This window comes from Oryza sativa, chromosome 12 (assembly GCF_034140825.1).
Source record: "Oryza sativa Japonica Group chromosome 12, ASM3414082v1".
NCBI lineage: Eukaryota > Viridiplantae > Streptophyta > Magnoliopsida > Poales > Poaceae > Oryza > Oryza sativa.
The window spans coordinates 17,497,825-17,511,044 of record NC_089046.1 but is presented as its reverse complement, the minus strand read 5'-3'; the positions used below and the strand labels follow the sequence as shown (position 1 = coordinate 17,511,044).

Genomic DNA, 13,220 nt, shown 5'->3' with positions numbered 1-13,220 from the left:
CAAGTAGAGTGTACCGGAGTGGAGCTCATATATATATATAATATATATATATATATATATATATATATATATATATATATATATATATATATATATATATATATATATACACACACACAGAGACACGATGATGAGAAAACAAGTAACAAAAGAAATGATGTTTGCATATTTTTTAAAAAATATAATAAATGGTCAAACGTTACAACACTATATATACACATTTGAAAATGGAGGTTGTATTTTACAACGACTTCACAAAAAATTGACAAGCGCAGCAGTATCATCACAGAAGCGGCCAGCAGCTTCGAGCGTTAGCTGGTCTTCTTCTTCGGTGGCACGCGGCAGCTGTGGAATTTCCTCCAGGGCCGCCATCTCCGCGAGCTCCGACGCCTCGGCGGCGTCGCGCTGCTGCAGCAGACGCTCATAGTCTGCCTCCATCGCCTCCATGGCCGCCTCCAGAGCCGCCTCCGCCCCCTGCCCATGGCCGAGGAGCTCGACCAGGCGCGCCACGGAAGCGGCGTGCTCCATGGCGCCGCCGCCACCGGCGACGACGGCGAGCCGCCGCAGCGTTCGCCGGACGCCGGCGCGCGCCTCCTCGAACCTGCCGCTCGCCGCGCCGAGGTCCATGCCGAGGTCGCGGATGCGGCGCGCGACGGACAGCCGCCTGGACGTGGCGTCGCGCAGCCGCTCCACGTGCGCCGCCCGCCGCTCCCGGATCGCGTGGCGCGCCGACGCCGCCATCGGCGCGCTCCCCTCGGCGTACAGGTCCTCGAGGTCGTCGAGCGCCGCGGCGACGGCCGCGGGGAACGTGACGCCGCCGCCGCGCGGGCGGCGGTGGAGGAGGCGGCTGAGGGCGTCGCCGCCGGTGGCGTCCACGCCGTGCCAGCAGTTGCACAACTCCTGCGCGATTAAGCGGATGTAGGCCACCGCCGCCGGACAGTCGTCGTCGTCGGCTGATCCCGCCGCGGCGGCGGCGTCCGGCGGAGGAGGATGTTGTTGCATGGTAGCCATGTGGGGATCGATGAGCAGCTTTGGTGTCGAACTGCTCGATCGATCGCTTTTTGCGTGGCCATGGAATTGGATGGATGGCGGGCTATATGGTGTCGAGCTATCGATCGAGTTCGAGTAGCAGTCGGACACGGATGGAGCATTTGCAAGTAGCGAATTGCAACAGTTGTGAATTTATTGTAAATTCGCTACTTCTACACCCCCCCCCCCCCCCTCTTTTTCTCCACCTCCACGTGGTTTCTTTTTTTGGCACGGCATTACTTTTCTATTTTACTTCCTCCGTTTCACAATGTAAGCCATTCAAGCATTTTCCACATTCATATTGATGCTAATGAATCTAGATAGATCTATATATCTAGATTCATTAGCATCAATATGAATGTGGGATCTATATATCTAGATTCATTAGCATCAATATGAATGTGGAAAATGCTTGAATGGCTTACATTGTGAAACGGAGGAAGTAGTAAATTTATGCACCTAAAATTTGTACATCTCAAGTTTACACATCTAAAGTTTAGAGACCCAAAGTTTATAAATTATCCTATTCAAATTTGAATTTAAATTCAAATATTTTTTATACATAGTATTTCTATACATCTAAAGTTTATACACCTAAAATTTATAGACCCAAAGTTTATAAGTCAAAAGTTTACATAACTGATTCAAATTTGAGTTTGAATTATACCCTATTTAAATTTGAATTTAAATTTAAATATTTTTTATATATAGTATTTCTATAGATCTGAAGTTTATACACTTAAAATTTTTAGACCCAAAGTTTATAAGTCAAAAGTTTACATACCTGATTCAAATTTAAACTTAAATTCTAATATTAGTTTATAGGCCTAAAGTTTATAGTAAAAAGTTTACATATCCGTTTTAAGTTTAAATTTGATTCAATTTTTTTATATATAATATTTCTATACATAAATACTTTTCAACTTTGTGTTTTTATTTTTAAAAAATTTATGATGTAGTAGGAAGAGAAGAAGGGGAATAGGAAGGAAGAAAATAGTGTATAGGGGATGGGGGATCACCCGCCCATTAGCTGCCCCCAACCATTACGGGAGGCAAGCAAAATAGGGCAAATCTGCCGACCGCTGTGCTGCCGTTAGCCTCAATTTTTCTTTGACCCCCATCGCTCTCTCTTTACTAATCCAACAAACTATTTTCCCTGAGTTTAGATATTGTTTTTTTATGTTGGAAATTAGATCTGCATAGGCAGCTGTGACCGGTGAGCTCCAAATATAATCCATCTGCTTAGTGTAATATGTTCATAGTAAGCAAAAAAAAATATTAAACAACTTCGATTGGCTGAAAAAAAAAAAGAGACTTACTCTCCCTCTGTCCCATAAAAAAACCCTAGTACCGAATGTGACACATCCTAATACTATGAATCTAGATATATATTTGTCCAGATTCATAATAATAAGATATGTCACATCTAATCTTCGATCTTAGATTTGTTTTTTTATAAAACGGAGGGAGTATGCTACTGGGGCTGCTAGTAGTGTACGTTACGGCTAGAAACAAGGCAGCAGAAGGCCAAAAGGCCCATTAATTACATGGACATTTAGTTAAACTAGGAAGATAGCCCGCGCGAATGCGCGGGCATGTATCGTAGACTATGTTTGAGCATCTACAATATATGATTTCTCCAAAAATTGTTTTCATTAGCATTGCTTTATAATTTTCTAACCTAGCTATTAGTTATTTTTATAACATGTCATATTTAATTAATCCCTACAAGCAATTATTTATAATATTCTTCATCATCTAAAAAGTAGGTAGACATATTTTGTGTTAGAAAACATGTATTGCAAATTAAGTGTAAATTCAAAAGTAAGGTGTTTTTTTAATTGAATGTAGGTTGTCATTGTTTGTTGACGGATGAATTGGGTGGGATATGAGGCTCCACTAAATGCATGGGTTTATATAGTCTAATATTATTGTTTAGTTTGAGAGAGAATCCATATGTGAACATTCTATGTAGAGTGTGGGTGAGACTCCATGCAACTTAGCATGAATAATATTGGATGAAGAAATATAGTTGTGCAATATATTATTTTGGAAGATGATGTATTATGAATACACACTTGTCTTTTAATATGAGATAAATCTAATGGCTGGAAATAATGGGTTCATCAGTTTAAAAACGCCTAGGAGGATTTATGGGGTAACATGTAGAGACTTTATATAAAAAAGAAACCATCATCAAAAATCGATTAGATGATATATAAAATAAAATTATAAGTGTAGCTTAAAATTATGGTCTTTTTAATATTTGTTTCTCTCTTTAGTTTAGTAGCTGAAAATAGGGAGGAGACTGGAGAAAAACGAATAGCATAGAACTCGAATCAGGTATAAGAAAGGGTTCGCAGTGTAATAGTGTTATGTGCATGTGATTGGAGAGGCAGGTGGAGGGTACATTATTTTTTTTTCAATCTTTGTAAACAATCTAAGTGAGAACCTATGATGTTGTTTTCTCATTGTAAGGATCTTTAAGACAAGACATGTGGTGGCTTAAGTTTTTTTATAAAGACAAAGGTGATCTAATAGTTAAAAATAATGGGTCATCAAATTAAGTGGAAACCAATGTATAGATATATACTCCCTTCATCCACACATATTACTTTTATCACCAAAACCAAGAAAATATTAAATCATCTTGGATGTTATAAAATCAAGGTGTAAATGCAAGCATGCAAGTATGCAACTAATGAGTATTTAGATGACTCCTCCGGTTCTAATCAAACATTCAGGGAAAATTTGAACCATGCCACATAAATTTTGCAAAATTTATGATATGCCACCCTGACCCACATGTTATTGACTTATGTGGGACCTACATGTCATTGAGATACGGGTGGCATATATCAAATTTTGCAAAATTAGGGTGGCATGGTTCCAACAAACCCTTTAATTTATCTCTTCATTTAAGTCTTAAATACATAAAGACTATAAATAGGAACAACTTATTTGGAAAAACTCAAATGTGAAATATGTCTAACTTTTGTGGATGGAGGGAGTACTTTATTTTTTTCTTTGAATTTCAATTTTTTTCAAAGTTTTAAAATATCATACGTGGTGACTTAAGAGTGCTATAGAGCACGTTTAATTGATCTTTACTATGTAAAACGATTCAAGAATATCTAATATGCGCTGTCATGTTTTTTAATGTTTTGTTGTTATTTGGTAAGGAGATTTTTTTTATTGAGGTAGATTTAATGCGTTCATCTGTTTGAATTATTTATGTCTTTAAATCCAATTTTTAAAATTATAACTCCACTGATTTAAATGAAAATTGATGAAATTATAAGTCCAACAATTTAATTGAAAATTGATGGTTAGATTTGTTTTCTTCATAATATTTTTTATAATTAATTTTTTTATTTATAAAAAAGGAAGGTGAGAGAAAGAATTATTGAAGACGGAGAAAGTGTATATATGTATACTTACATGCGTGGGGTGGTCGGAAGGGTGGGCCAGTGGGGAGAGGAGAGTTATGCCGGTGGGAGACAGGCGATGGATGTGGATTGTGGTTTTTTTTAAGAAAAAAAAGATAAATCTAATAGTCGAAAATAGATGGTTTACCGATTTATTATAATTCCACGTGGCGGTTTAGTTGTGTTTATAGGCGTACCACGTGGTAGTATAGGAGTGTTTGTATACCTTTAGTATATAATTTTTTTTATTTTTAAATGGTAATTAGGATGACATGCCCTAGAAATTATTCTTTTCCGTAGAAGTTTACCACGGTTGAATCATTAAGTATTTTAAAGACACCATGGATCTAAATTTAAATATGTTCGCAAATTTGATGATTAAGATAAATCTAGTAGAGCTTAGCAGGATGAAAACATGTGCACACCCTCATTTGTAGCAGACCTAATGCTAATTGCATTGATAATCCCTAGCAAGAATAGGTTAGTCTATTTGGATAACCACATTAAAGCAAGCAGCACGCACGTTGAAAACATATTCAACGTTTTGATTTCTCTGCATCTTTATGGTTTATTATACTCCCTCCATTTCAAAATGTTTGACGCCGTTGACCTTTTTTAAGTCATCTTTGACCATTCGTCTTATTAAAAAAATTTAAGTAATTATTAATTCTTTTCCTATCATTTGAATTCTATGTATATATATAGTTTTACATATTTCATAAAATTTTTTGAATAAGACGAACGGCCAAACATGTTTAAAAAAATCAACGTTGTTAAATATTTAGGGACAGAGTGAGTATAATTTAGTAACTTAAGATTTTATATGGGGTTGCTAGCAATAAAGTAGGAAATTCACGTACTTACCACAGAGAGAGGAGTACGTATATATAGAGAGAGGAGATTTCTTTTTTATTGAAAACAGATCCTTGAGATATATCTAATTGTTAGAAATAATAGATTCATTGAGATATATCTAATTGTTCGAAATAATAGATTCATCGGTTTATAAGTTATAACGGATGGTCAGATTTTTTTTTCTTTTTTCTCATAATTTCAAAGATTTTTTCTAATTTATTAGAGTGCGACATGACAGCTTAGGAGAGTATATAGGATGTCACGTGGTGACTAAAGTGCATTCGTAGGAAGTTTAATGGACTTGTGCGTAGAATACAACTTGAAATAACATTATATTTTTTTACAACTATTAGCTGAAATTATTAATTTGGTTTTTATCTCTCATGAGTGAAAAAAAGAAAAAAAAGAAAAGAAGGGAAGGGGGGACACGTACGTACGAATTATATACGTACATGCACGTACACGTACGGATGGATCGATATAGAACGTGGCGCTTTCTAAATATAAATCTATTTGGTATTTTTTAGTTAGATGTAATGGTTAGAAAATATGGGTCCCCCAGATTAAATGAAAATCAATGGTTAGATATTTTATTTTTTTTCCTAGAATTTCTCTAATTTATTAGAGCACCACTTGGCGGCCTAGGAACATTTGTAGGGATGACATGTGGCGGCTTAAGAGCGTTTGTAGGAAGTTTAATGGACTTTTAGTATATAATAATAATAATAATAGATACATCCTATTTATTTCGTTGGGCATCAGCTCAACCGGATTTGACATGGTCTAACAAGCATGCTGTTTAGAAATAGAAATTCAAACATTACGTGCTCACATCTGGAATTTTGGAGCTGCATGTGTTTAGATGCAAAAAAAAATTCGGCATAATACGTTAACTTTCGGCATTTGAATTTTGTGTAGCACTTCTCCAATTACTCAGTATCTCAATTAATCACGGCCATCTCTAATTTAATTTCTACACATATTCTATTATCTTTACTAATTACAATTATTTACGGCCATCCGCTACTGCAGCTATCGTCGGATCCGCCCATGGGAGAAGCAGCCACCGCCGGATCCGCCAACAGGAGCCGCTGCACCACAGTAAATATGCACCCGCCTCCAGTGGAGTGGGGATGCCGCCGAGCACAAAGATGTGGTCCTCTCAGTCCCGCGCGACAAGGAGGAGGAAGAGGTGGGGACGGAGTTGGTGGCGTAGGAGAAAGGGGAGAGGTAGCTATCGCATCAGTGGGAACACCGCCGAGAACAACGATGCGGTCCTCTCCGCTCCGCACAACTACGAGGAGGGGGAGGAAGTGGTGGGAGTCAAGTTGCGATCTGCAGCAAGCCAGCAAGCATGTGGGCCACCAGTAGAGATGTGAAGCAGTCCACATACCATAAAGTCTATATAACTCCCTCATATAAGAATCAAGTTCAATTTCCCTTGTTCAATTGAAATACCATATATAACACCTCCTACAGCTACCAATACCGGTTCAATTTGCCTTCCCAAATGGTTTTGATGATGGTTTCATCCTGCATGAAATAAAACATATAGTCAGACCCACATAAAAGTAGCCACGTTTATTATTTTTTTCCTCACCTCTCACCAAGGGTGGATCCAGCGTGGGTGCTAGGGGACTCGAGCCCCCCTACACCGCGAGATCACCATTGATAGAAGGAGAGAGAGGAGGGAGAAGGAGAGAGGGGAGGAAAAGAAGGGGGCTGAAGGAGAAAGAAGGACATGAGTCCCCCATATATCTGGATCCATCCTTGCCTCTCGCCTATCTCTCCTTGGATAATGGCTCGGTTGCGCTGCGATCAACGGTATAGTTTTAGATGGGCGTCAACGAACTCCAACAGACAAAAGGGCGGTCACAGATGACACTTTCTATTGCCCCCGTCCTGAGCATGTAGCTCACCAACCGCGTGTACGTAGCACCACCACCACCAGCAGCACTGCCCTCACCACTGCCAGCATTGCAATGAGGCCTAGTATGTGAGCATGCAGAGGTCCACCATTTTCTTCATCCCCGTCTTCTCATGCGTTCGATGTTGTCTCGGCACTACGGAGCAAGCACTATAAAAAAGTCTATATTACTGTTTATGCGTTTGATGTTATCTCGCCACTATAGGTAATATAGACCATTTCTTTCTACACATAAACCTAGTCGTCGACCAAACCACCATCGCTGGCAAACTCTTCTTTGCGGAGGCTTTGGGCACTGGTCACCCTGACGCTCATGATGTGATGTCTATGGTCTAACAGTTGGGCTCGTGTGTCTGATAGGTGGGGTCAGCTGGTGTGCTTGCAACCATGGCTACAGCTTACGTGTTGTTTGCTTGGGAACTTGGCATGTATACTCAAGTTTCGTAAGTTGTTGGGCGTAATTTTGTTCCTAAAAATTAACAATTATTAGTAACTAAGTTAGTCGTTGCTTTCAAGAAATTGGTAAATTGTTTTTCAATTAAAGGCACTAGCAGTCCATCGTGCTGAATAATCGCATATATATATTCTGTTTTAGCATCGTGGTGATGGCCTTTTGCATGGAGTGGTATTATCACTCTCAAGAGTAGTACAATGCACATAAGGGAAATGCGCAGATAACTAATTCAATTGACGTACAACATAACTTCAGTGTGATTTCCTTTTTAAGCTGGTGTCCCCCAGCCCCTTATTGATTTTGGACTGAAAAGTTTTGAAAGTTTGGGCTTTCAATGGCTCCTGTATAATGTGCTCTGAAAATTTGGACTTGTTTAGTTTGACAAAAAAAGTCCAAATCCTGTGGAAATTCGTTAAAGTTGAAAAAAAAGAATTAAGGGATGTTTGGTTGCTAGCTATACACTACACCACACTTTACCACAGTCTACCACGCCTAAGGTTAGGCAAGTTTAGCTAATTTGGCAACTGTTTAGTTGAGTTGCCACAGTCACGGTAAAATTCCTTATCATCATATTAGGTCTCAAATGTCAATGACTTAAAAAAAAGTGTAACAAAATTCTCCTAGGTTTGCTAAGGCGTGATCAAGAATTTGATCACCTCATGTTAGACAAGTGTGACAATTTTTATTTGCACGTGGTGCCAAAGTCTGGCTAGGAACCAAACAACCCTTAGTATTTCGGTCCCCTGAAATGTTTCTATACGTGTGTTTCAAAATAGTGAATCCTAGCCATCTTTGTATTCTCAATCTTTGTCTAAAAACTGTAGAACCACAAAGAGTGATACCGTTTGGAATATTTGTTGTTCTTGTATTTATTTCTTTCACATGTATGGCTTACATACCGGTTGAAATATTTACTGTTCTTGTAATGTGATTACAGTTCACAGGAACTACACAATACTTTTTACAAGACAATATCATAACCTTATTATTGTACTCTCTTCGTCCCATAATATAAGGTATTTTGGGTGGATATTATACATACTAATACTATAAATATGGACATGGTGTCACATCCACCTAAAATTCTTTATATTATGGAACAGATGGATTAAGTAATTATTCTTTATATTATGGAACAGATGGATTAAGTAATTGTTCGACGTGACATGACCTCTGTGATGGCACATTTTGTCATTTATAGAACGACATTTAAGGTCTCCTTTTGGTTTGAGAATCACTTCCTACAAAGTACAAACAGTTTAATTTATTCAAATTAGAAAAAAGAAACCTTTCCAAAACCCAATTCCTCTCCAGTTAGGAGGTGTTTAAATTCAGGGGTGTAAAGTTTTGGCGTGTCACATCGGGTATTATATAAGGTGTCGTATGGGGTGTTCGGGCTCTAACAAAAAAAAACTAATTACAATATCCGTCAGTAAACCGCGAGACGAAATTATTAAGCCTAATTAATCTGTTATTAGCACATGTTTACTGTAGCACCGCATTGTCAAATTATAGAGCAATTAGACTTAAAAGATTCGTCCGCAAAGTAGTCGCAATCGGTACAATTAGTTATTTTTTTAGACTATATTTAATGTTTCATATATGTGTTCAAACATTCGATGCGATGTAAAATTTTAGGTGGGATCTAAACAGGCCTCATGGGTAGGATGTGTGTCTCTGGTACTGGCAATTTCACAGCCTGCTATAAGGTGAAAGCCTAAAACTGTGGGCGAGTTTGCTGAACACATCACGTATTAACCCACCGTTTCCCAACGCCTGACGCCCTAGATCCTGCAGCATACGGAGGATTCATCCTCTGGAGATTTGACAGCCACAACAACACACAAGCCACTCTGTCACAAGGGACAATGTCACGGATCTCCCATACATGCTTCAGTTAATTGTTTGCTCCATAAAATCTCCACAAAAAAATATCCTCTCCTTGGGCGGTCCAGCCTCTTCTTCTTCCTCTGCCCAATTGCAACTCACAAGTCACAAGCTTCGAGGTATATCTGCTACTACTAGTACAACCTATGTCACCATGAATTCCATGTCCTTTGTCTCCCTTTCCAACTGTTCCTATGCAAGAACTAAGAAGTCACGGTACATTCCAAACGATGATGCTTCCAGAACACCGGATCCAAATATTCTTTTTCAAAATTTCTCACGGGTAGAGCCCGTGACAAAAGTTTGTGTGTGTGTGAGAGAGAGAGTGCTTGAAACCCTGAAAAAGAATTCAAGAGTTTTTGTACCCTCCTGTTAATTGGTAGCTAGAGCAATGGCACAAAAGGTCCAGATGCCCTTCACATGTTCTTGTTTCATGTGAGTTGGATTGGAGTGATGTGTCCCACCCCCCTCCCAATCCCTTTCTCTCTGGCCTCAGGAGTCAGCATGCATGAGCAATGCCCTGCTCAATTACACATTTTCCCTTAATTTGATCATCTCCCAACCACTAGTTTAGGTTTTCGCTACGCGTACAACCGGGTTTTCGGTGTATTCTTCCCTCGACGGTCACTGACATGTGGGGTCTCTATTGTGCCGGAGTATACAGGGCCCACCTGTCAGCGAGAGCGAGCGGGTTTTCAGGACATTTGTCTTTGTGTTTGTGGATGCCACTCTCACAAACTCAGCCTGAAATGGACATGCTACTACACTCTATAGACCTTGGGTATAAAGCTGGAGTAGAGGCCTATCAGCTTCTCCAGCTCTTGCAGAAGCTCACCACTCGAGCTCTGTCTGAACTCTGAAGATGGAGGAGCACTACACCATGAAGAAGCCGAGGTTGCTTCTTCTTTCCTTGGAGGTGATACTGATTGCTCTTCTTCTTCCTCTCCGTGGTGCACATTGTGAGAGCTCTACTCAAGGTGAAGGCGGCGGTGGCGGCGCCGGCGCCGGCGCGGCGAACCTGACGGTGACCGGCACGGTGTTCTGCGACGCCTGCTCCTCCAGCTCCTTCTCCAACCACAGCTACTTCTTGCCAGGTACTACTGTACTTCAGTTATCATCAGGCATTCAGCCTGAAGTCAATGGTGATGTGTCCCCTAATTAATTTTGGAGGATTACTTTGTTGTTTAGATTTCTGATAATATTTTGGTAGAAGACTATTGTCAGAAATTTCATTCTTCTAAACCTTTGTGGAATGTTTGGGTGGACATAATCTGTTTCTTGGAATTCAAAATTCCCTTTTTTTTTTCTGATTGATGTCATTTCAAACCATTTCATTTTTTTATAAATTTGTTCAAAATGTACATACATTTATTTTTTTACCAAATTTTGGTAAATACACAAGAAATTTTGATAAAATTTCTTGGTAACTACACATTAGTGGCTATCCTATCAAAACTTAATAATATTATCAACTTATCAAAATTTCAGTAGGTTTATTTTGGATATAATCTGAACAATCTATTTTTCCTCCATTAGTTGGAAGAAGCTTGGAACTTGGGAGCTCTGTTTTTTATTAGTTTGTGTCTGTCACGTATGGAATTTCTCCTGTACTTTTCGTAATAATTTTAGAGAACGTAGTATGATAAACAACTTGCAATCTGCAGGTGTGCACTGACATGCTACTTGCACATCCCACCAAAATAAATATTAGCCAAGTAGCCCAAGGTTTACAGTATAACAATATTAAACTGTTTAGAATGGTGCTAAGTTTGGAACCTAGGAAATGTTATGGTACCTTTTACTAAAAATAATAGAAAATATTTCACATATCCGATTTATCCATTTTGTAATAGATGCAGGGGCCGGATTTTATCCATTTTGTAAAAAAACAGACTGGCTATATTTATGACGTTTCAAACAAATATAGTTAAATCATTTTTACAGTATACACTAAAATTATTGCATATGTAATTTGGTGACTTGCAATGTACAAATATATACTGATTATTTTTCTATAAAAAATATGGAGTCATGAATATAGCTACTCAAAAAAAATACCATTATCCCAAAAACCTCACAACAATCAACCATTTAATAATCCGGTCGAATACAAATTGCAGATAATTAATCTGATGTTGAATTGCTTGGTTGTTCATCACAGGTGTCAAAGTGAGAATCGACTGCATGATCAGCGTGAAATCGGCGTCCAAGGAGGAGATCAAGATCACCGCCGAGAAGGTGACCAACACCTTCGGCGCGTACCAGCTCGACATCCCGGCGATCGACGGCTTCGAGTGCGCCACCTCCGCCGCCGCCGCCGCCGACTCCTTCTGCCGCGCCGCCGTCATCGACAACCCCTCGCCGCTCTGCAACGTGCCGGCGGTCACCACCACCGTCGGCCACATCTCCTCCTCCTCCTCCGGCCACGACCACGACCAGCCCAACGCCTGCCTCTACAACCTCAACTCCCTCTACTACCGCCCCGGCGGCGCCAAGAACGGCGGCCAGTGCGGCGGCACCGGCGGCGGAGGCGACGTGCCCCCCGCCGCGCTGAACACGTCGCTGTTCTACTGCCCGCCGTGGCCGTGGCCGCCGATCCCGTTCTGCACGCCGCGCCCGTGGTTCCCGCCCATCCCGTTCCTCACGCCGCCGCCGCCGCCGTTCCTCCCGTTCCCGCTCCCGCCGATCCCGTTCCTCACGCCGCCGTCGCCGCCGCCGCCGGCGTTCCCGTTCCCGCTCCCGCCATGGCCGTGGGCGCCGCCGCCGGCGTTCCCGTTCCCGCACCTCCCGCCAATCTTCTCGCCGCCGTCACCGCCCCCGCCGCCGCCACCGGCGTTCCCGTTCCCGTTCCCGCAGCTGCCGCCTCTCCCGCACTTCCCACCGCTGCCATCATTCTACCCATCGCCACCTCCGCCTCCGCCGCCGCCGCCGCCACCGCCGCCATCGTTCCCGTGGCCGTTCCCGCCATTGGCGCCGCTTTTCCCGCCATATCCATCTCCTCCACCGTCGATGTATTCTCGCAAAGATCCGAGCACTTGGTCGTCGTCTTCCAAACAGCAGCCATGAGTAAAAAATACATTTTGCTTGTGCTGGAAATTGTATTGTGTACTATGTATATGAGCTTTTTTTTATGGATTGTTTAGTGTAAGAGTGCATTTGGCTATTTGCACTCTGTATACAAATATTTGTAGATTTTAGGTTTAAAAGAATGAAGATTAGGTTAATCCTACTTTGTGACTATGAAAGGGTAAAATAATCGCGGCTTGTGCTCTCTCTGTCTTCGACTGTTTGGTAGTGTGGAAATTTGGCATACAGGTTAATATCAAACAGTGAGTCTCAACTTATGTTTTGAACTTTTTGTGGAAATATATATTGTATATAGAAGTTGTTAATGATTTCCAACACAAAAGATATCCATGGTTTACCATGTTTTGAACTTCAGATTGCTCCTGTGGTATATTTTTGCCATTGTCAAAGCTGAATCTTGGGTTGCTGAGTGCAGAGTACTTGGTGTGTTCTCCCCAATTCTGGCCTTTTTTATTTGGCATTGTGCTCTGATTGAATAACCAAGGCTGTAATATTTTTTCCAAACAATTTTACGACAACAGTGACAATTTAAACTTCATGCATTTGCTTTCAC

The 13,220-nt window shown here is 40.7% G+C and overlaps 1 protein-coding gene across 1 annotated transcript; it reads left to right on the top strand.

Moving 5' to 3' along the window:
• Positions 1-10,369: 10,369 nt before the first annotated feature.
• On the top strand, positions 10,370-12,946 carry LOC4352200 (uncharacterized). The gene is made up of 2 exons (XM_015763410.3): positions 10,370-10,674; positions 11,742-12,946. Exons 1-2 carry the CDS (start codon positions 10,443-10,445, stop codon positions 12,644-12,646), a joined length of 1,137 nt encoding a protein of 378 aa, XP_015618896.1. The 5' UTR covers positions 10,370-10,442; the 3' UTR covers positions 12,647-12,946.
• The last annotated feature ends 274 nt before the right edge of the window (positions 12,947-13,220 follow it).